The following is a 25055-nucleotide window of genomic DNA, read 5'->3' as shown; positions in this document are numbered from 1 at the left end:
ACCCTACTTTCAGCTGCATGAGAGTTCTAGAAAACCAGCAGACAAAGGAACAGGGATCTGATGAGGGTTGGGGGCTCCTCTTCAACAGAAGCCAGACATTTTTTAAAAAAGCCACTTGCAGGGAATAGGCTGCTCTCTTTCCCTCAGTTTAAGATTTCTCAGTTTCTCCCCATTTAAGATGCATCTTTCCAAGTCAGGACACACTGCTTGATTCCTATGAAGATATCTCTAAATCTCTCTGTGTTTTTACCCATTTTAACTGGCAACAATTCCACTTTTGCATGTTACAAATGACTCTAGTATTGTTAACAGTCTGTCATATTGTCATTCTACTCAAGTCCTGCTGCACCAACTGATGAGCCTTCCCTCTATGAGTAATTCAGTTTTCACAATAGTACACTGTAGAGGAAGTGGAGAAGGATCAATTTGACTATTGAGATACACTAGCTTCAAAATCAACTGAGGGTGATGGATATAAAAATTCTCCAATTGTCCTTGCATGGCAGTTTTAAGGGGTCATCTATTCCACATTTACATGGCACACATATTACCTCTATTTGTATTAAATATTGTCTCATCACAATACTAAGAGAAATAGTTGAAGAGTAGCTTTTCACCTAACAATTTTATGCAATGATCCTTCACTGAGATAAGACTAGTGAGTATATTGTCTAATAGTATTTAATAATTTCAAAGAGAATAAGTTCAAGCATCATATTAACCTTATAACAGTCCTCAGTCCTTATAATACAACCTCAGAAACAAAGTTTGCCTGCAGTGGATACTCCCTTGATTAATTTGTCTAAAAACTGTAACAGTTTGGGTTCTGACATGATTTGGTCAGATATGCTTACTACATGCTCCAAGCTATAATAACTGGACATGTTGATCATCAATCTACATTCAAGTTTTAGCATATCTCTACTGATGCATTTATTTTTCTTTTTGTGGCAGTACCAAATACTTTGGTGTTTTTAGGTTACTAAAACTAGTCTACAGGTTTCATGTTTTCTTTAATAGAGGTAATGGCAAAATGATAAGAGAAAACTTGTGTAATGTGAATACGTCTCTTGCTTTATTGCTGTTATTTACAATAGTGGTTCCTGTACTGTATATGTGATTTCCCCGACATACAATTAATTCTATTTCTGGATGCTTGAAATAATGGATCACAGATGTTTTACGAAAAAAACAATAAAAATGTTTTAAAATTCTTTGCCTTTTCCACATTCTAGAGCTGCACTTAAGTTACTTCAGCCCTAAGGCTACAACTACTAGAGGCTGCAGAGCTCCAGCCAGGAGTGAAAAGATGAGGCACAGATGAAGAATAGGAAGTTGGGATGTATACAGCTGGAATCACATTTACATTTATTCCTCTTCACTGTGAAATAACTCCACATCTGTGGTAGGTAGGAATAGCTTTTGCTAATTCTGAGTCCTATGCAGTAAGGCTGGATAGGTCAGCCTGCTGTGTAGTATCATGCACATACGGTCACCTTCTAAGCCTACTTGGTTTGGAAGGCTGTTGATACCTTCTGCTGAACCAAGCCCTTTACGTTGATTCACAAATTTCCAAGCCCTCAATACCTAAGAATACTGGAAGGGGTCCTGTGACCTACAGTGCTACAATATTTTCACTTCCTTTTTCTATCAAGACCCAACATGCATCTGAATAAATAAAACAAACTATATTCAGCTTTAAGTATGTATTTTGAAAAATGACTGGACATTGTGTCCAGTCACTGCTCAAAACTGCCTCCCACACACACACACATTTAAAATGTAACATTTCTCACAATGAAAGCTCTCATTTATTCTTGCCTTTCACTTTTTTCTCCTAAATTAAAACAGCATTCATAATGATCAGGAAAAGACAAAAACAGCATTATATATATGTTTAAAGAAAACTGTAAATGTTTCAGAAGTATTTATTTTTCAAAATATTTATGTACATTAATTAAAACCACTCAAGATTGCAGTGTACAAAACCTTTACATTATATTTCCAGTTCTCTGAAATCTCTCACTATGGACTAAGTCCTGTTCCCAATGCCATTAACATTTTTGCTATCAATTTCAGTAAGAGTAAGATTTAGACCCAAAGTCATATGAAATCAGTGAAAGAATGAACATGATCTATTTTAATCACAAATAGATTACCTTTAGTGGGGCCTTCTGTGTTATGCTGTTGAATGAGGGAAGTCTCCTATATGGGAAAAAATAAAATCTTACATATGTAGGCCTGGCTACATACACGTTGCTGAGAAGTAAATTTAAAAAACAAAACAACAACAAAAAACAGATTTCTACATCTCTTAATATACAATGAGACAATCACTTATGGTTACCCCACTAACACAGCTACCCCTCTGATATACAGTTAAGTTAGACTAACAGGTATGTTAAATCTATGTAATACATCAAATACACAAACACAGTTCAAATATGCAGCCTAATGGGAGTTGTGCCTCAGGAAGGATGCTAAGATCTCATTCTTTCTGATTAAACTTTGCCTTTTTAATATTTATTTATGTATAGTTTTTTAACAGCTTCAATACAGACAGGCGGCTTGGTTAACCTCAGAATCTGGAAAACAAATGGTATCCCTAATTACAGTAATTTTCCAGTTGACACCAGCAGTTAATAGCACAAAAATGATTGAGGGTATGACTTTAGGCTCACTTAAATTCGGAGGGCTATATTTAATGATGAAGAAACCAAGAACCAGTAAAAAATGAAAATGAAATTAAAGCCATGCCATAGGGCAGCTGTAAAATAATAAAGATGTCATAATGTACCTTGTAGTTTTAATGTTATAATTTTAATGTTACCAAAACTTTAACAAATATGTATTGGAAGAAAATCTTGTTCAGAAGATACAGTATAGAGAAACAGGATGCTGGTTGTACAATCACATAAAACACAGACAGAAGAAGAAGCCAAGCTATTCGGCTAAAATGCTGAAAAAATATGTGATGTGACTGTTGTATATGCACACTCACACACATCCAAATTATGGAATACATTATTTTATTTCTGCAGTCATGGCATACACTGTGGAACCATGAAATAAACTGTGTTTGCCATGTACTTGACATTTCATTTGCACTTTACCAGTATCTTACTTCCATCAAGTTTACTTCTAACATTTCAAACTTCTAAACAACTTCCAGTTCCTAAGCAACTTGTATATATTGTATATTACCTCTCTCTCTCTCTTTCACACACACACACGGCAAGAATTACAGAGAATTCCAAAATTGTATTTTTCTTTGAAACCCCTACAAAAAACATATCTAAAATAACTTTTGAAAATGTGTGATATAACTGCACGGTGTGTTCAGTGGCATAAAGGTTTTTATTGACAATAGGTTGGTATAATTTACATATTTCACTTGTGGTAAAGCCACTCATGAGTCAAATAGACTTAGCAAACTAATGCAATAATACTCCTATTCCACACCCCACCATGCGTTCTCTCATATATAAGTCACAATACACATTCTTAAGACTTCATATAGGCCAGTGGCTCTCAAAATTTTTAATGGTGACCCCTTTCACATAGCAAGCCTCTGAGTGCGACCCCCCTTATAAATTAAAAACACTTTTTTATATATTTAACACCATTATAAATGCTGGAGGCAAAGCGGGGTTTGGAGGGGGAGGCTGACAGCTCGTGACCCCCCATGTAATAACCTCACAACCCCGCTCTTTGAGAACCCCTGATATAGGCTGTACAGATACATAGGTAGATGTTACATGACACCATACTATTATCTGTTTTTTAGTACAGTGAGTTACACTGGTAATCTCAAACAAGTATCAGTACAAATAATATACCACCTCACCCACTCAGGTGTTCTATGCATGCACCATATTTTTCAGGAAAACTATTTCAAAAGTGGTAAGTGGTTTTATGAAAATACTATTGTTACTGTTTTTCATAATCCTTCACCTATAAAGCCAGGCTCCCTTTTTTATTGTGATTTCAGCTGTGCAGCTCTGCACACAACAAAACAATTATTTTAATACATTTTAGAAACACCTAAAATTAACTAAAATAGCTTTTCTAAAGAATCATGATGTCATTACTTAAAACTTAATTTCTATCCCTGGAAGGCTATATGGTAATGAGTTCTTTATCCATTTGGAAAGGAGGGATTTGGGGCATTTTAAAATTAGAACTAATATTGTCCTAGGCCTCAATATTGCCTGTCCTGGACTTCAGAGCAGTGCAATTTTGGAAGAAGATTCCACATTTGAAGGGTAAGAATAAACAAGTTTGCTTGTCAGGTTGCCTGTTTCAAAAAATGGAGGCTGTTTGAATCTGGTCAGAGGTTTGGAATATCAGAGTCTCACTCAGAGATGAATTCATAGCAGAGTGCTGATGGGACAGAGATGAATGCTATCTATCACATGGATGAGCAACTTACTATATGTGTATTGTGTGTCTACTAAAAATATGCAAACAGACATGTATGTATGCACAGACACACACTCTGCCAAACTATGGTTCTGAGAACTAGTGAGTACCAAAGTGGGAGCAAACACCTTCAGCAGCCAGGCAACGTAGGCATAATATCTTGCAGATGTATACTAAGCCATTGCACTTTTTAAGGTTTGCAAAACAGATGCACTCCCTTTAGCATTGTTTTTGTGGCACATTAGGCAAATGCCTGATGGGGCTTTGCAATGGCCATACATCTACACCATTCAATCAAGACCCCATGTTGGGGGATGCAGGGACAATGACATAATAAAGTCCATTGGTTTTACAATTATATATGGTAAAATTTCTGAATTAACATTGCAACAGATGTAACAAAAGGTGTTTTATGGAAAAACAAGTCCCTTAAATATGAACTGAATATATGGGGGGCAGATACTTTGCTGGTGTAAACTGTCATAGCTACATTGACATCAAGCTGAGGAACTACCCTTTGGTAATGTGGCAATATTGATTAATGAAGCTCCCCTCATCTGAATGCCCAGAGAAAGGCAACCACACATAAAATATATGTATTTAAATGAACTAATTTAATATTCATTAGTGATATGAGAAGCGCTTTTTTTTGTAAAATCAAAAGGCATATTGCAGAGGAGTCACAAATCACATATATTGCAACATTAATTTAATCAAGCACTAAGAGGAAGCAGGGTCAGTTCTATTTTCTGATATTTTTATTTCCCATGTAGCATTGCTGCCGGACAGCAAAAATTAAAAAGTATTAAAAAAAGATATTGGGAGTAAGCAGTAGGATGAAAATAACAAGCAGGGAATATCTTATATTTACAGCAACTGACATATAGAGAATTTAGGCCATTCTGAAGTGAAACTCAGACACAAATATAGTGGCTTTACTAATTTTTGTTCACTACAATTGTTCCAGCTAACTCTGAAGATCTTTGTACGAGTGTTTATCTGAGGGAGCAGTATTTGAGGTGATGAGGGTCGGAAGGGGGAAGAATATGGTTATTTTCAAACCAAACACACAGGGGAAAACAATTTATAAAGTTGGAACATACCATATCTCCATTCCCCAATCCTTCTCTTATACCTCCCACACCTCAAATAAATAAATAAAAATAAAAGTAAAAAAATTTGAGCTCTGGAAGAAAAGATAAAGCCCCAAATATTTGTATTGCAAAAATGTAGTACAATGTTCATAGCACAATTCAAATAAGACTCCCTGTACTATGATAAGATCCTAGATCCATAAGATCCATAGTCTTCAATGCCTTGATTGTGACTAGCTGCTGCTTACAGATTTTGCGCCCTCGAAAGCTTTCATAAAAAAAATCTGCAATTGCCACAATATGCACTAGGTTTGTGTATTCTGAAGTGTATGTTGGAGTGCAAATGTTTTGCAAGGTATTCCCAGAGCCAGCCTATGTGAAATGCAAAGCCCTCAGGCTCCATCAGTTTCTTGGGGACCTAGAAATGTCAGGGCTAATCTGTTTTCATTTTAAAAAATGAGTAAATTTCTAGCCCTTTTTCTCGGAAAATAAGGAAAAAGCAAACATCATTAGGATTAGGAATTTGTCACTGAGTTTTCTTACAGATCATAACTTATTCTCCGTCTCTGCAGCAGTCACCTCAAGCTGGCCTTTTGGCTTCATGAAACACTTGGTCACAGGTCCCTTGATCTTTGGGGAAACCCCAGAGCAATTTGTGGTTGTGACAAGCAGTACTGCCCAGGTTGCTGTTGCTGCAAGCTTGCTCCCAAATGGTTACTTTCAACTGAGATGCCTCCTCTGCTGAACAGCTAATGTGGCCTCTAGTCAACAGAGGAGGCAGCTTAGTAGTGTAAGGTGGAGTCGGCAGCAACTGGGGCCAGGTTCAATATCTAGACTTCCTCTTTACAAAACATAATCTTCTTTAGCCCCCGACCAGTAATCTGGGAAAACTAAACACCACCCTGGGCACCTTTAAGAGGCGATAATTCCCCACTCACAAGCACAGAGTTTGCTATAACAAACAAAAGCTTTTATTAAAAGGGAAAGGGAACCCAGCATTAATTAAAAGGGAAACGAAACCCAGCATTAACCCAGCATAACCCTGATTCAAAAGCACATAGCCATAAGCAATCACCCTCCCCACAGTACATTGTGCAGTGTCCTTTGCCACAGTTTCACACCTTGTGATGTGAAAGTCTGATGAACAAATGTCCCTTTACCACACCACTCCTCCTTCTCTCCACTGCACCCCACTCACTGTTGGTTGTCCTTAGTGAGCGAAGACAGAGTTCTGAGGTGCAGTCACATGGGCCCACCTCCTACCCACTTCCCGCAGCTCCCATTGGCCACGAACGGCAAACTGCAGCCACTGGGAGCTGCAAGCGGCTGTGCCTGCCGATGGTCAATGTAAACAAATTGTCTTGCGGCCCACCAGCGGATTACCCTGACGGGCTGCATGCAGTCCGTGGGCCGCAGGTTGCCCACCACTGTTCTAGATGATCTTGACATGATTGTACATCTTAAGTGCTATGGTACAATTTAAGAATAACCCATCACCAGTAAGACAGGAAACTAAAACACAAATCCCCTTTCCTTTTAAAAAAAAACTCCACATCCTTACAATTCTTCTACCTTCATGTTTCCTACAACATGACATATTCTTAGATTGTACAGGTTGTTTTCTGCTCAGCAAAGGTGACAGAGATTCTCCACAATTGCTTGTTTCTTATTCCCACTTTGAACATGGTGTTGAAGAAAATATCAGTGGGTGAAGTGGCCTTGATAATGGTGCCAAGCACTTATGTTTCACTTTTTCACTGAAAAATGTTAAAGTAAGTAAGATGTTAAAAGGACTTTGACACCACAAAGCAAAGGACATTGTCCAACGTACTGTGGGGTGGGTGTTTGCTTGTGGTTACATGCTTTTGAAATATGGTTGTGGTGTTTTCCCAAATTAACGCTGGGTTCCCGTTCCCTTTTAATAAGAGCTCTCTTGTTTTACACAGGCTCAGTGCTTGTGAGTGAGGAAGTATTGCCTCTTAGAGGTACTACGGGTGATGTTTCGTTTTCCTGGGTTCCTAGTTGGCGGCTCAAGCTGATTCTGTTTTAAATTGCTAAGAGGAACCCCTCGATATTGAACCTGGCCCTTGTTGTTGCTAACTCACCATGGCACTATTTATTTTGTTCAAATTCAAAAAATGGTAACCATACACAATAAAATCTACTTGATCCTCAAATAAAGCTGTCTGTCATTTTTTCCATTGACAAGATTTCCCATACTTTATTTCTGCATGCCACTAATTTCAGAGAATCTATTTTACATATCTAATCTCAGGCAAAATGATGTTGTGAAGTCACTGTTTTGAAGATACATTTTCTAGGCATCTAAAGAAAATGCCTAGAAAACTAGAAAGAAGTCTGAAGCGCTTACAATCTAAGGCCCTCATTCATTTGCATACATGTTTATGCACATGAACAGTCCCATTGAACTAACTGAACGATTGCAGGATCAGGGTCAAATTTTAGATGTGATATGGTAAGTGGCAGTAACAAACAGTAGTGTATTTGGAGGAAGGACATTGGTACAGTTGAAAGACCGTGCAGTTACACATTTGAGATATATGCACATAATGGTGAGTTAGTTCTTAAAAAAATTCTATTTTTCACTCACTTCTTTAAATAAGGGTGTAAGAAGCAGATCTTAAGGAAAGAGCTAAATGAGGAGGGGTTAGAAGATTGGTAGACCATAATTGTGAGGGCATTCCAAGTATATGGACAGCCTCAAAAAAAAAAAACCATGCACAGTTGGGAAGTAAGTGGATCAGTAAGGCTGGATCATCATTTTCAGAGAAGAGGGAGCTGGCTGTGGTGAAACTAATTTGTATATGTAAGTAATGATGGGATTATGTGGGGCCTTAAAGACAAGGTCAAGAAGTCTTTGGTGTGGTAGAAAAGGGGAACAAATAGAAATATTTAAAGAGGATGTGGTTGAGTCAATGGACAAAGATGATGACTTTTAGCTGTCGCATTTTGGATGGCCTAAAGGAGAGCAATATCAGAGAGGATGAGGCTGAAGTAGCTGAGAAGGGAGATGATTTAAAAGGGCAGCAGTCAGAGGATTTCTGGATATTGTAGTGCAATAGGTCTATAAATATGCTTAATACTCAGTGGTTAAATGTCTTTGCAATTTGGAGGAGAAAAATGCTCTCCTTTCCAATGGGAGTGGGTTTGGCGGGGGCAAGAGAGGCAACACAGGGGAAAGGCTCCAGCAGCTACCTGGTGCCTAGATAGGCCAGTTATCCAGTAATAAACTGGACAATCCTGCTTTTCTAAGGTTTGTCTCCCATTCAGTATGGAGACAAAACCAGATGTGGTAGCCACCATTTTGAAGTGTGTGCCACTCCGCCCACCCTTACATATTTGTGGCTATATTTTCTTAGGTGTTGGCCCCTTATCCATATGTGAGTTTCCGAGTACCCATAATCAGTGGTGAGCTGGAGCCAGTTCACGCAAACCGGTTGTTAAATTTTGAAGCAGTTTTAGAACCGGTTGTTAACCCGCTTCCCTGCAGGGGGCACTGAGGCTTTGATGGGCTCCGGCCGGGAAGTGATGTAATTCCTCCTCTGGCCACCGGGGGCGCTGCGCTGCGGGAGCCATGTGGGCTACCGCCTGGCCCTGGGCACGAGCCCTGTTGCTGCTGCTGCTCCCCTGGCCCTGGGGCTCCCGCTGCTGCCTGGTGGGTCCCCAGCTGCTCTGCTGGGCCTGGGCTTCGTCCTGCTGCTCGGGCTGCTCCGAGCCGCTCTCCCCGTGAGCACCCACCACCCTGCCGCAGCCAGCCCCTCTCTCCAGCCAACCCCGCACTCCCTGCCTGCAGCCAGCCCCTGCCGCACCCCCTGCCCTGCCTCTAGCCACCCCCGCACCCCCTGCCTGCAGCCAGCCCCTGCCGCACCCCCTGCCCTGCCTCCAGCCACCCCCGCATCCCCTGCCCGCAGCTAGCCCCTGCCGCACCCCCATCCTGCCTGCAGCCAGCCCGTCTCCAGCCACCCCCTGCCCTGCCTGCAGCCAGCCCCTGCCGCACCCCCAGCACCCCCTGCCCGAACCAGCCCGTCTCCAGCCACCCCTGCACCCCCTGCCCACAACCAGCCCCTGCTGCACGCACCCCCTGCCCTGCCTGCAGCCAGCCCCTGTCTCCAGCCACCCCTGCACCCCCTGCCCACAGCCAGCCCGTCTCCAGCCACCCCCTGCCCTGCCCACAGCCGGCCCCTGCCGCACCTCCTGCCCTGCCCGCAGCCAGCCCGTCTCCAGCCATCCCCGCACCACCTGCCCGCGGCAGCCCCTGCAGCCAGCCCCTGTCTCCAGCCACCCCCGCAATCCCTGCCTGGAGCCAGTCCCTGCCGCACACACCACCTGCCCTGCCCGCAGCCAGCCCCTGTCTCCAGCCACCCCCAGACCCCCTGACCCGCCTGTAGCCAGCCCCTGCCGCACCCCCTGCCCTGCCGCACCAGCCCCTGCTGCACCCCCTGCCTGCAGCCAGCCCCTGTCTCCAACCACCCCCGCACCCCCTGCCCTGCCCGCAGCCAGCCCGTCTCCAGCCAGCCCTGCACCCCCCTGCCCTGCCTGCAGCCAGCCCCTACCTCCAGTCAGCCCCTGCCCTGTCTCCAGCCAGCCCCACACCCCCTTGCCTCCAGCCAACCCCGCACCCTCCTGTCTCCAGCCAGCTCCGCACCCCCTGCCCTGCCCGCAGCCAGCCCTGCACCTCCTGCCTCCAGCTAGTCCTGTCCCACCCCCCTGTCTGCAGCTGGCCCCACGTCCACTGGTGCCCTGCAGTTCCCAGGACAGTAACCTGCACACCTGCTTCAATGAGGGGGGCAGGGAGCAGCTGTGACCCACACATTTGCACATCCTAGGGTGACCAGACAGCAAGTGTGAAAAATCAGGACAGGGTCTGGGGGGTAATAGGAGCCTATATAAGAAAAAGACCCCAAAATAGGGACTGTCCCTATAAAATCGGGACATCTGGTCACCCTAGCACACCCCCAGGGAGTGGCAGGGACCAACACATGTGAAACGGAGCTCATTTCTAGTTCAGGTCCATCTTTTTAAAAAAGAACTTTAGGCAGGGTTAACATACATCTGTATTTTCCCGGACAGGTCAGGCTTTTTGGTTCCTAAATCGCTGTCTGGGAGGAATTTTTAAAAATTAAGGAAAAAAAAGGAAAATACCGATGTATGATAACCCTGTTGGTACAAAAAATACATACTGGGGCACATCCCTTAAATCAGAACTTCTTATAAGGAACCGGTTGTTAAGATTTTGACAGCTCATCACTGCCCATAATTGGAGTTTTAATTGCTGATTTAAGCTATTTGTGTCTATATTGCATTAATACATTTTCCAATACATTAATGATATTAACCTCATGGTTACACATACTACAAATCCCCCAAAAACAATTTCATGTTTTTGCAGTGTACTTGTTCATTATAAGCTATATATTGCAAAAACTCCTACAAACCTTATAACCCTAAGTCAAGTACTTACTGTAACTCATACTACTTGCCAGGCCTTGCTAGGCCTCATGTTAATCACTATACCTTACCAGGCCATAATGTAGCTTATTGCAAAACCTAAACAAATATTTTACATTTGTTTACCCTTCTTGCATTTTCTAAGGATCCTAACTTATTTTAACATGTAGGTTACTATTTATTGTCAGGTATGGACCTCCCAAGATCAGGTGTGGGTCACAGGATAACACTTGTGTAAGAGGAATATTTGCCATCCTGGATAAATCAAGTATGATTTTTAGTTTGCAGAGCTACAAAGAAACAGTCATTCAGGATCATCTTCTTCTCAAAAGAATTTGGTAGAACTGTGTTTTGAACAGCTGACAAACGTATAATCTAATCTTTTGCCTTTTTCTTATCCTTAAGGGGAATAAGCATAAAAATGAATGATAAATCAAATTCTGAACTCTCCTTTGTTCAAGAAACAGTTTTTTTTCCCATGAAAAAAATTCATGCAATCAGAAAGAAGGCCAAGAGATTACTTTGTAATGTCAGCCTGAAACTGACTGACAATTTTTATTGTAAAAAAATAAAAGTGCTTTGAGAACCTTAGATGTAAAGTGGTATATAAGTGCCTCTTATTGGAGGGTCTTAAACTGATATGGTGTGGAACAATATTTCGCCAGCTTCTCTCTTTAAACACAAATTTCCACTGAGCTCTGGATGCTTAAAAATGGAGAAAAAGTTATCCAGACTTTGTAGACTACAAGATTAAAAACCAGAGACTGGCAATAATCTAGTGTACCAGGGATATCAAGGCTTGACTTTCAGCACTGTTTTTGAATTGCTTTCCTCAAGTAAGTACTGCATGCCTCTTCAAAATAAATTCAATATTTCTTTAAAACAAAGAGACAAAGGTGTCCCATGAAAGAAAACTGACCAGCTGTAGCTCTATGCTTTTGAAGGTGATTTTTTCCATTTAAAACAATTTTGTGAAATAAGGAGGATTCATCATCAATTTATAATCACTATTTTGTCTTTCATGGCAGGCAGTATATATATCTATTAAAATGTGCACACACACACACACAGACAGAGTCTTCTTTTTTCCCTCTTTCCAATTTGCATTCCCCATTAACAGGTATGAAATTTTTCACCTGAGATTTAAATTGAGGCAAAAGTAAGGTTCAAGTATAGGTCAATTAGTTGCTCATGACATCTTACATTTCATCTATGAATCAGACTGCCCTCAGACTGACTCCCACATCTGTTTCCTACCATTCCATTTTTCTTAATATCTGTCTCATGTACGTTCTTACTTGCCCTTGACTCTCTTAGCTTCCTTGCCCTTTTGTGACAGGCCAGAATTCACAATTAGAATGGTTTCTACAGCCAGGAACTACAGGAGAAAATTAAAGTAACATTCCAAGCAACATTTATGCTTCTGGCACACAGATGTCTATCACTTTCTAATTAACTATCTATATTTGTAGAAATACAGAGTTTCAACACACTGATTCAACTTATAATTATAATAAACAATAGGATTCTACTTACAACTTGTTTTCACACTCATGTTTTTAAAAGATTTTCATGCACATTTTAATTAATAAAAAATAAATCTAAAACTTGTCATACTAATGACATCAATTATCTTATTTTATATAACACAGATACTACATAAGAAACAATGTATTTGATTTTAAAGGCCTCCCTCCACCAACAAGTTTGGGGTACTTTGTGACAAAACTACACCAATTTACAATGGCTGAAAATCTGGTCCTACATTCTTGAAACTCCCTTTTAAAATGTTACAAACAAACGTAATCAAGGACATCCACAATGGGAAATGTTTTTATTTCAACTCATTAAACAGTGTCTATTTGAGTTTGCCATTTGGCTAGGGAACATGGTGTGTCTTAATAAAAGATATTCTCTGACTGTTTATGAAGGAGGTCAATAACACCTTCAGTTAGATCTTTGTAATCCTCAAATATGATTTATGACCCTGCTGGTGGGAAAAGTGCATCAGTTATAAATATTTAAAAGGCAAGATTTTCCCCCTGTTTATGTTTTCCATTTGTGCCAGAAACAGACATTGGGGATTTTTAAATAACTGGTTCATCTTTGTCATATCTTTGCGACTGAGCTCAGCTATTAAGGGAGTGAGCTGTGGCTCACGAAAGCTCATGCTCAAATAAATTGGTTAGTCTCTAAGGTGCCACAAGTACTCCTTTTCTTTTTGCGAATACAGACTAACACGGCTGTTCCTCTGAAACCAGCTATTAAGGGGTTTCTTGTTTTTCCCCCTGTGAGATCAGCACCAACTATGAGTGACTAAATTCCATGGTAATGGCTTTCCTTTTCATTCCTTTCCATATTCTAATCACACTCCATGCCAAGAAATGGGAGGAAAAAAAGTTCATTCTTTATCATTATTTCCTAGTCCAAATACAGGGGAGAACTATGGTAAACTCTTAGGAGTTGGGTTTACGATGTCCTTGTATTTCTGCATAGCATCTATGATAAATAAAGGTGGGGGAGGGGTTGCTCCCTTTTATGGACACTCAGCCAGCCAGTTAGCTATAAAACCCCTGTTAGGAGCTGTTCTCTACTTGCTTTACCTGTAAAGGGTTAACAAGCCCACAGGTAAAAGGAAAGGAATGGGCACCTGAGCCAATGGGAGGGCTAGAACTTTTTAAAATTGGGAAAAAACCTCCCTTTGTCTGTGTGTTGTGGTTCTCTGGGAAAGAGGGGAACAGGGAGCAGTTATGCTATGAGAAGCTTTAAGCCAGGTATGATCATCAGATCATACCGAGAACTACTTATTTGGAACCCTCAAATGTGTAAGTAAATCAGGGAATGTCTAAAAAGATGAGATTAGGGTTATTTCTTTTATTTCTTATTGGCTTGTGGACTCCCCTGTGTGAACCCCAAATGCTTTTTGTTTTGCTTGTAATCTTTAAGATGGACCTCAAGAAGGTTATTCTTGATGTTTAAATTTTGTAAGTGGGTTTTTTTAAATCTAGCAAAAGCCTAAGCTCCAGATGTATTTTCTTTCTTTTTGTTTTTAATAAAATTTACCTTTTTTAAAGAACAGGATTAGATTTTTGGTGTCCTAAGAGGTTTGTGCATATGTTGTTTAATTAGCTGGGGGCAACAGCTAATTTCCTTTGTTTTTTTTTCTCAGCTCTTCCCCGGAGAGGCAGGTGAAAGGGCTTGAGGGTACCCCACAGGAAGGAATTCCCAAATGCGCCTTCCTGGGTCCCAAGGGGTTTATTTTGCACTTGGGTGGTGTTAGCATCCAAGGTCAGAGAGAAGCTGTAACCTTGGGAGTTTAATATCAGCCTGGAGTGGCCAGTATTAATTTTTAGAATCCTTGCAGGCCCCACCTCCTGCACTCTAAGTGCCAGAGTGGAGAATCAGCCTTGACAGCACCTAATAGAATAGGACTCAGCTATTATTTATTTGTATTACCCAAGTGCCTAGGAGCCCTAATTACACACCAACACCCAACTGTGCTATGTGCTGTACAAACAAAAAGACAGTTCCTGTCCCAAGGAGTTTATAATTAGTGTAGGAAGGATTAGATTTTTATCATTAAATGTTGATAAACCTCAATTTCACCGTACACCCAGGCAAACTGATGAAAAATATTTCCATTGATAATAATCAAAATTTACAGATAGACAAAGTAAGAAAAATGCTGCTTGAGAACTCATTAGAGATTGAGTTAATGCTATTTAGTTTGTATATTTTGACATATGATGTTGGTAATTTGTGGTTTAATGGGCAAAGTTTTGACATTTTAAATCTCAATGTCTACTGTTATTAAATAATTGTCTGAAAACCTATAAATTCCCACAACTGTGAACATTTAAGTTGATAAAAATAAAAAAATGCTTAAAAACAATCAGTATGACCTATTGGTTATAAAAACAAAAATCAAATTTTGTCAAGCCTACTTATGCTTATAATCTGAGTATAAAACAAAAGACAACAGTTGGATATAGACAGATGCAAAGTATTATTTAAGTTAATGGAATTGTGCCCATATACACCAATATACAATCTGACCCTCAGCAACACTTTAGACTGCTAATTACTACCTCCACTAGTATGTTCTCTGTTATATGATTTAAGTTCCATCTGCCACTTGTTTGCTTAAAAGTCTCCTACTCTCTGTTCACCATGACTCATTTTAGATACTATGAGTAGCATTTTTTTAAAATGGGTGTCTAAAGGTAGGATCTGAAGCACACTGGAGCAGCAAAGTGCTCAACATTTTTGAAAAACAAGACTTATTTAGGTGCCTAAATATGGACTCAGAAACTAACTTAAAGCACCCTTCTTAAAAATATTGGTCTACATGTCTAGTTTTGAGGGTTATTTATTCCCAAGTAGCTGGGTATCTAGGTAACCTCTACTGTAATTGAAATACAGCAAACATATATATATATATACACACACATACACCACACTAGCAGTGTAAAGCCTGTGCTGCCATATCGGGGTGAACAGTAAAGTCATGTGTGCACAGAAGCCAAAAATGGCCGAGAACTTAAAGGTTGGAGACGAACAGACTGAAAATCTCAGTGATATTGATCCTGGTGATATTCTAAACAAACGTCTTAACAGTGCTTGTAGCTGCTTCCATCCCTTTTCACTGATTCAAACTTTTTAGGCTTCGAAGTCAAAAACAGGCCTTGTCCACACTTGCGGCGGCACATAGGGTAGATGTAGCTGTAGGCGCTGGAGCACCCACAGGGAAAAATTAGCGGGTGCTCCACACCCACCGGTGGCCAAGCTCCCCCATCCTCGCCTCCTTCTCCCACACCCGAGCGTGCCGCCTACCCGCTCCTCAGCTGTTTGGTGGAGCTTAGGACTTTTCGGGAGGGAGAGGGAGGAGTGGGAACGTGGCGTGCTCAGGGGAGGAGGCAGAGAAGAGGCAGGGCAGGGACAGGTGTGGGGGAAGGGGTGGAATGGGGGTGGAAAGGTGGCAGGGCTGGGGTGGGAAAAGGTGGGGTGGGGCAGGGACTTGCGGCTAGGGATGGGGTGAAGGCAGTGCAGAAGTGGGGCCGGGGGGTCGAGCACCCACCAGGCAGAGGGGAAGTCGTCGCCTATGGTGTAGCTATGCGCTGCTGTAAAAAGCAGGGTGTGTCCCAGGGCAGTGTGTAGCTACAAGTGTCAGGGAAAAGCTCTTGCAGTAGGGTGGCAGCAGAGAAAGGATCTAGCATCTCTCTGCTGCGAGAGCCTTTCTCTGCTGCCATAGTCTTTCACTGCAGTAGGGAAAGGGTCTGGCAGTGCAACACTATATTGCTAAAAATAGCAGTATAAACGGAGAAGGCACTTCTTGGGCATGTAGAGTACATACCCTAAGGTTCTGGAGTGTCTTTATTTTACTTGTCTAATCAGTACATCACCATCTACACTGCTATTTATACCTGTGCAAGGGTGACATGCAGTGTCTGTATTCTACACACCACCATAAGTGTAGACATAGCCACAGAGTGACATTCCTGAGGAGAAAAAAACAAAAAGACAAAGAGAGAGATACTGTATCCATGTTTTCTCTTTTAAAGAGCTGTTTTCTTTTCTTTTCTTTTTTTTATAAACAGCCAAAACAGGATTAGTAAATTTAATACATGAGCTACATTTTGAAAAAAATAGAAAGTTAAAATAGAAATGCTGATATATTGATGCCTACTGGGTAGGAAGTCTAACTATAAAAAGGTAAAAGGCTGGTTAATTTTAATGCAAAAACAAAACAATGCAGTAAAAAAAAATTAAAATCTACATCTACAAGTATTAAAAATGTTACGTTCCATCTTTCACTGTCATTGGCAGCACAAAACTGGGTTAGTTTTCTGTTTAAATGTAACATTATTACCTGAGAATTATCTTCTGCACTCAAGAATCTCATATTTTGATTCACATCCAAATAAATGTCATTTACATTTTCATCATTTTCAATGACAGAAGGGAGGGTGGATGCAAGACTACATCCTCTTTTGATGGTAGATGGTGGAAAATGGCTGTATAATAAAAAAACTCAAACACATTAATACACATACTTAGTTATTAAGACACCTTAAAAACACCTTGTTTGAAAAATAAGGATTTGATTTTCAAAACAATCTACATTTTTATGTCCTTTGTTTATTTTTTCAACCCAATAGGACAGCAGTATACCTAAGCAGTGTGCATGCATTAGATATCATTACGGGCTTACCACCACATGCATGTACACACACTAAAACTTTTCCATCTAATTTTTAGAGGAAGCCATGAACCTCTAAAATATAAGCAAAGTTATAAAACATCATTACTAATGACAGGTTTCAGAGTAGCAGCCGTGTTAGTCTGTATTCGCAAAAAGAAAAGGAGTACTAGTGGCACCTTTGAGACTAACCAATTTATTTGAGCATAAGCTTCCGTGAGCTACAGCTCACTTCATCGGATGCATTCAGTGGAAAATATACACACAGAACATGAAAAAATGGGTGCTATCATACACACTGTAAGGAGAGTGATCACTTAAGATGAGCTATTACTAGCAGGAGAGCGGGGGGGGGGGGTGGAAGAGAAAACCTTTGGTAGTAATAATCAAGGTGGGCCATTTCCAGCAGTTAACAGGAACATCCGAGGAGCAGTGGGGGGTGGGGGAAATAAACATGGGGAAATAGTTTTACTTTGTGTAATGACACATCCACTCCCAGTCTCTATTCAAGCCTAAGTTAATTGTATCCAGTCTGCAAATTAATTCCAATTCAGCAGTCTCTCTTTGGAGTCTGTTTTTGAAGTCTTTTTGTTCTAATATTGCGACCTTTAAGTCTGAAATCGAGTGACCAGAGAGATTGAAGTGTTCTCCGACTGGTTTATGAATGTTATAATTCTTGACATCTGATTTGTGTCCATTTATTCTTTTACGTAGAGACTGTCCAGTTTGACCAATGTACATGGCAGAGGGGCATTGCTGGCACATGATGGCATATATCACATTGGTAGATATGCAGGTGAATGAGCCTCTGATCGTGTGGCTGATGTGATTAGGCCCTATGATGGTGTCCCCTGAATAGATATGTGGACACAGTTGGCAACGGGCTTCGTTGCAAGGATAGGTTCCTGGGTTAGTGGTTCTGGGGAGAACACATCCAGAAGTGGAGGCCGGGGGAAGCAGTTTTGCTTTTTTTCTTCAAAATTGGTCTCCATGGATACAAGACAGACAAAACATGAAAATCCATGTAGAACCCAATCTTACTCTCACTGAAGTAAATCAGAGTTTTGCCTTTGACTTCAGTGGTAGCAGGAGCTTGTTAGAACTCACTGCTTGGTTATATGGGCTATGGGGACTAAATCAAAGCAATGTCATACAAATAGCAATTTGATTGAAATGTGTAGTTGTAATACAATAGAACAAATGTAAGTATGCTTCATCCAGTACTTCCTTAAAAGAGAGAATGAAATATTTAATTCTTTAGCAATAAAACTGGCAGAAATATATTCTCTTAAATAATGTCTTAATATTTATATCTTTGATTAGGATTAAGGTTACAGATTAAAAATAGCTGCAATCCCAATTATGAGTCTAAATCCCTTACATCATTTAAAAACAGTATTACTTTAATAAAATGTTGATTTTCACTATATATTTTGGTAACTAATTGTTAATTAAATCACAGGAGATTGAATTAGATGGTTGTCACAGAAACCTAATAGAAATAATTTCACCCTTGACAAAACAAGCTAAAGAGATCAGAAAGTAATTTATTAAAATATGAAAACATACTACAAAATTCTGCTAATCTGCAAATATTACAGCATTTTATTTATAATTATTACTCCATTTACTATTTCAACACTTTTCATTTATAGATATTTCTCCATTTTAAGGCAAATTGCTTAAGATACAGAATAAAAAATAAGTCAAGGAATTTTCATAATGTAGCATCTATATAATTCTTTTTTACAAATAAAAGGTAAGAAATTTCATCATCTCAATAATATTACAGAATTATATTATAAGACAATATTATATTATAAGACATAGTCATCACAATTGAGGACTACAATGTTGCCCCCTATGTCTGCTGCTGTGATCACTATCTGGGGGTTGGATTGTATAGCTGTCCTCTCGGCAGTGGAAGATTGTGGGGGATATAATGTTTGTTAAGGATTTCACAGCTGATTTCTTTCTTGAAGCAATAAACATGATGATCTAGTCTTTGTGGTTTCATCCACTGGGGGGAGTCCAGTCAGATGATTCTTCCAGTTCTCAACATTAGTATGGTTTCAGATTCTGTGATGGGGCAGAAGCTCAGTCCCTTAGGGAGTACAGATAATTCAGCTCCAGTTAGGGGTAATCTTATGCTTATCTGATGATAGTGGGGTGTCGTATAGTGTCCAAGTGGTAGGTCCTGGTGTCATGGTTTCTCCTAGAGGTAATGTTCTGTGAGTCATGGAGTTGATTCCATTTTTTGCTTTTTGTGTTTAATGGCTATGCCACTGTGATGCCTTCTCAGGGCACGCTGGACTGCGAGTGACTTTGTTACACTCCTTCATGCTGGAGGCAAGGAAGTATCTTATGGAAGGTGTGTGTCAGGACCAGTGCAATACCAGCCTTTCAATCACTTCTGCCACACCACAGGACCTGACACCATACTAAAATGTGGAGAAGTAAAATAATTCTTTCCTTGACTCTGACTCAGACAATTATTTCATCACAAGGACGACACCACCCACAACCTTCACATCCCCACCGACACTCATAAGACAGAAGAATCATCTGACTGGACATCCCACAATGGACAAAACCATACATAAAAAAGCATTAAATAATGTTAAGGTTGCAAATTTAAGCAACTTAGAAGTCAGGAAATGCCAGTATTAAGGTTGCCTTTGCAATCTTAATTCAACCCCCCTGTGTGTAAGCATTATGATAGTCTTTCATTGCACAATCACATACTATTTTTTTCACAGGATTCACAGTGCTGACTAAATGAGCAGCTAGTCTTTTTTTTTAGCCTCATCATTCACTGTATTACCCCCATGCATTATTTACTAACCACAATCCAAGCCCTGCACTGACTACATAATTATTATTTTTCTCATGGGCTTCTGTGGTACTCTCATGATAGTATCTTAGTTCTTTACAAACATTAATGAATTCATGTTCATAATACCTCTGTGAAGTAAAGTGGTAGTACTGTCCCTATTTTACACTATGAGAAACTGAGGACAGAGATTAAAAGCAAAACTGTTAAATATATTCACTGATTTTGGGTGTCCAATTTGAAAGGCCTAGCACCTGACTTTTTAAAATACCTAACATTTTACAGCACTTAATATATTCAGAGCAAAGCTTCCAGTTATGTCTGTTGCAGTTGTGAGTGCTTCGCACAAGCTGAGCACCTGAAAATGAGAAACATATAGTGGTCACCTGCGGAAATTTTGGTCTACATGACTTGATCAGCATCACACAGGCACTCTGTAACAGAGATAGGGACAGAACTCAAAACTCCATTTAGTTGGCTTAACCATGAGACCATCCTCTTTCTTTCTGCAATCCCTGCCTCAGGGTAGGTCTACACTTACAGCATGTACAGTACACACACTGCATGCCCAGTTAGCATGGGTATAAATAGCAGTGTAGACAGTGAGGCACTGCTTAGGCAAGTAGAGTAGAGTGCCCTAAATGTCTGAACCCTATTGTATATACCCTACACAGCTCTCTACCCACTCAAACAGTGCCTTCCACATCTCCACTGCTAATTTTAGCAGTATAACATCCCATTGCCAGAGACTTTCATTGCCATATGTAGATAAGTGTGGATTTAGCCTGCCTTTCACAGCAGTGTGTAGCTACATGTATCCTACACACCACTGCAAGTGTAGACAAGGTCTCATTCATAATACACCTTCCAACTTCTGCAACAAATGAAGCAGATGTCCTACGGACAACAGTTTCCTTCACTGCACAACTCTGATTTATCCCCAGAGCAAGTGTCCATCCTTTAGTCTGCGGAAGAGAAGAATGAGGGGGGATTTGATAGCTACTTTTAACTACCTGAGAGGGGGTTCCAAAGAGGATGGCTCTAGACCGTTCTCAGTGGTAGCAGATGACAGAACAAGGAGTAATGGTCTCAAGTTGCAGTGGGGGAGATTTAGGTTGGATATTAGGAAAAACTTTTTCACTAGGAGGGTGGTGAAACACTGGAATGCGTTACCTAGGGAGGTGGTGGAATCTCCTTCCTTAGAAGTTTTTAAGGTCAGGCTTGACAAAGCCCTGGCTGGGATCATTTAATTGAGGATCGGTCCTGCTTTGAGCAGGGGGTTGGACTAGATGACCTCCTGAGGTCCCTTCCAACTTTGATATTCTATGATTCTAAATGAGGCAGGGGTCCTATGGAAAAAACAGTATGTGACCATGTAATTTAAGACTGCATCAAAATGCATACACATAAGGGGACTGAATTAAAGTTGCACAGATAGCTTTAATACTGGTATTTCCTAACTTTTAACTGCTTGACTTTGCAACCTTAACATTCTTTTAATTTGGTGCTTTTCAATGTAATAAAGTATATGGTGGTAAAATTCTTCATGAAAGTACAAAGGAAGGGACCTGTTAGGAGAGAAGCATTGTTAGCCAGCCTGCTCTCTGTGCCTGGACATTTATGTGAAGTTTTTTTATACTCGTGTACAAAAGTCTTTGCATGTGAGTTGAAACAGCTCAGCTTTCTAACCATGTTGAAGTATTTGTTACCAGCATTGCGGATGGGATAGCCTAATTCTGGCAATTAATTGATCTTTGACTATTTTAGCGGTAAATATGCCCAATGGGATGTTAGATGGGGTGGGATCTGAGTTACTACAGAGAATTCTTTCCTGGGTGCCTGGCTGGTGAGTCTTGCCCACATGCTCAGGGTTTAGCTGATCGCCATATTTGGGGTCGGGAAGGAATTTTCCTCCTGGGCAGATTGGCTGAAGTCTCGGGGGGGTTTTGCCTTCCTCTGCAGCATGGGGCACAGGTCAGTTGCTGGAGATTCTCTGCACCTTGAAGTCTTTAAACCACGATGTGAGTACTTCAGTAGCTCAGACATAGGTTAGGGGTTTGTTACAGGAGTGGATGGGTGAGATTTTGTGGCCTGCATTGTGCAGGAGGTCAGACTAGACGATCATAATGGTCCCTTCTGACCTTAAAGTCTATGATTCTAGTTGGTTGAAAGAGGCACCTTTGCAAGCATGTTCTGGTATTATCTACCGCACTTGTGAAAACGTAACTTCAGGAGAAACAAATGGCCTGTTGCTCCATGTTATCCAAATGAAGCCAATGAATAGTCTCTTTTGCAATGGTCTCTTTTGAAGTCTGGCTAGAGGAATGACATATGTGCAAGAGGCCATGAGGCTCAATAGAACTGAGAGAAAATCTGAAAGCTATCTGAAGATATTCTGGAGTAGAAGAATCATTCTGAGAAGTCTGAAACCTTTTTTCAGGAGAAAAATGGTGTCACAGATCTAGAATGTAGAACTGATTCCATGAGCTCCATGACTTGTGTCAATGTGAAAGGGACATCTTAGAGGTTCCATTCTTTGGCCCAATGACTCAAACAACTGGCAAAATGTCTTGAGGGCAGAGTGAAATCTCTGAGGCAAGTGGTCCTTTAATCAACAAATCATCGAGTTATGGGTTCTTTTTAAGAGTATAATCACCCCTTATGATTGAAAATCCTTGATGCATTGCCTTTCTGGCAAATCTAATATAAAGCTGAAAATGAAAACTGGCTTCCCACCTTTTCCTTTACATGTGACTAAAATAACCATCAGCAACTGCACCCTATACTGTACTTCAGGAAGAACACAGGCATAATTACCCCTCTACATTCTTCCTGAAGCTTCTAGCTAAGTGGAGGAAGAGGAGGAATTTAACAAAGAAGCAGACTGAGCAGTATCCATTTCTTCTATCATTTGGAGGTGATTTAAAGTGAATTAGTTCCTGAGGCCAATTTTCATATTCAGTTAAAAAATCACATATCACTCATAATTGAGGGGAAGATTATCTTAACATTTAATAACTTCTTAAACGTAAGAGGAACATTGAGCATCTCTATTGCAAATCCCACCTTTCAATACAATAAGAAAAGTAGAAAAGAAAAACAATCAAAACCTATTATAAGAAAATACTTACGGGGCCTGACCCAAGCCCTAATGAATTCAATAGAAAGACTCTATTGATTTCAATGGCCTTTGATGAAGCCCATAAACATTTGAAGAAAGAAAATTCCAACTTTTGGACCCAATAATCCATGGTGTGTCTAGTAGGGGTTGAGGGAAAAGAAAAGAACTGTTTGGCACACAGGTCAAAATAATGTAGGAAAGGTAAATGGAAAACATGTGTATTGAAAATTCTGGATTTCAATTGCTCCTAGACATTCTTAATTTAAAAAGGGATCATTTCTTATGCAATTACATCTCAGATAAAAGGTACAGGCCCTTGAGTGAGCAATGAAAGTAAACAACTGGTTTGCATATTATAGATAAACACAATACTTTGTGTTTATATTGGTTACATGATGAATGTTTAACAGAAATGTTAACACTCTTTCGGAACAAATAAGTGCATTCCCTTATTGTACAGGAAGTTTAATTTACTTACATATTTGTGGGTACTGCAATAGGAGTGACTCTATAATTCAGAAATGGGCTAGCAATCTCAATATACTGTTCAGGTTTCTTTATTATAGGTTCTGAACAAATAAAAAAAGATTATTATGAGTTTTAAAACACTAAAACCAGTGATACTGTTCAAAATAAAAATTCACAAAAAAGGGTTAAGACTGTGGCTAGTTTTGGTACAATTCAAGGTGAAATCTGACATTACAAGGATAGCTGTATGTACTAAACCATTAAGTGATTTTTGAAAGTACAGCTTTCAAAAGATTTTAATTCAGCAGGACTTTTGAAATATGAAATGGACACTTCTACAGCTTGGTTGTGCAGTGTCATTACTATCCTTGAGAACCCTTTAAGCCCATATTAACATAGTTGCAGCTGAATTACCCCATAGCTCCCTGCAAGCAACCACCTAGTTCAGTTATTACCCCATCCTCAAGCAAACTGCAGCTGAAGTCAATACAAGTTTTCCAAGTAAGGAATTAAGGATTTGATTCATTTCAAATAAATAAATAGAATGCCTAAGATACTGAAAAAATCTGTCTTAGTTCATACCATCCACGTGCATGTTAATTAGACTTACCATTGCATTATTGTTAAATGTGAAAATTAATAATATTTCTAATGAAGAGTATTTTGAGAAAAAACTATTAAGGCCACAGTTTTAAGAGTGCATGCACACAATTAGAATAACTGAATAAAAATGGTCTATTAAATGTCTCATGAGTTATTTAAGGCAACTTCATGAATTCTTAGTGAAATACTGTTAGGCAATTTTTATTGCTAATATCTGATCTGCAAAACTCTCTAAAAAGACTTTAGCAGCAAGTCTATGAAACCCTCTTAGATAATTATGAAGTTGCTATTGAGGAAATGTAAGCCCAAAAGATGGCATGTTTTAGAAATGTAGGCCTCAGTTTCCTGTTCTGCCATTCCTGCAGATAGTGCAAGAATGGAAGGGAATGGTCAACGGTGCCTTTAAGTAAAGCACTGTGCACACACAGAGCTTATATCCTGCAACGTACTGATTACTCTGAGCCTGAGCCAACAAGGGTAGGCCTACACTGCAGCTCTGAGCCTCCCAGCCAAGGTAGACACACTTGTGCAAGCGGGGCTCAATCTAACATGCTAAAAATAGCAGTATGGATGTTGCAGCTCCAGCACAGATTCAGGCTAGCCACCCGAGCTCAGACACAGGAGGCCGGTGGACCTGAGAGCCCGAGCTGATGACAGAGCCATCAACGTCCACACTGCAATTTTTAGCACACTAGTTCAAGCCTCGCTAGCGCAAGTCTGGCTATCTGGTGTTGGGAGGCTTGTGCCCAGCTGTAGTGTAGATATACAGTTTAACTTTAAGTATGTGAGTAGGACCAATAAAGTCAGTGGGACTATCCATATGCTTAAAGTAAAGCATGTGTTTAA

General features: G+C 40.2%; 1 protein-coding gene across 3 annotated transcripts in view; it reads right to left on the bottom strand.

Annotated features, from left to right (window-relative positions):
* The window catches only part of ADGB (androglobin), a 226004-nt gene that overhangs the window by 120258 nt on the left and 80691 nt on the right, over nt 1–25055 (bottom strand). For all 3 annotated transcript variants that reach the window (XM_048844305.2, XM_048844306.2, XM_048844307.2), the window contains 3 exons: nt 23617–23707; nt 16855–16999; nt 2160–2205 (listed from right to left, as the gene is read on the bottom strand). In XM_048844305.2, the coding sequence (XP_048700262.2) occupies nt 2160–2205; nt 16855–16999; nt 23617–23707 (282 nt within the window). The remainder of the gene's footprint in view (nt 1–2159; nt 2206–16854; nt 17000–23616; nt 23708–25055) is intronic.

This window comes from Caretta caretta, chromosome 3, assembly GCF_965140235.1.
Source record: "Caretta caretta isolate rCarCar2 chromosome 3, rCarCar1.hap1, whole genome shotgun sequence".
NCBI lineage: Eukaryota > Metazoa > Chordata > Testudines > Cheloniidae > Caretta > Caretta caretta.
This window is presented reverse-complemented; position numbering and strand designations above follow the sequence as displayed.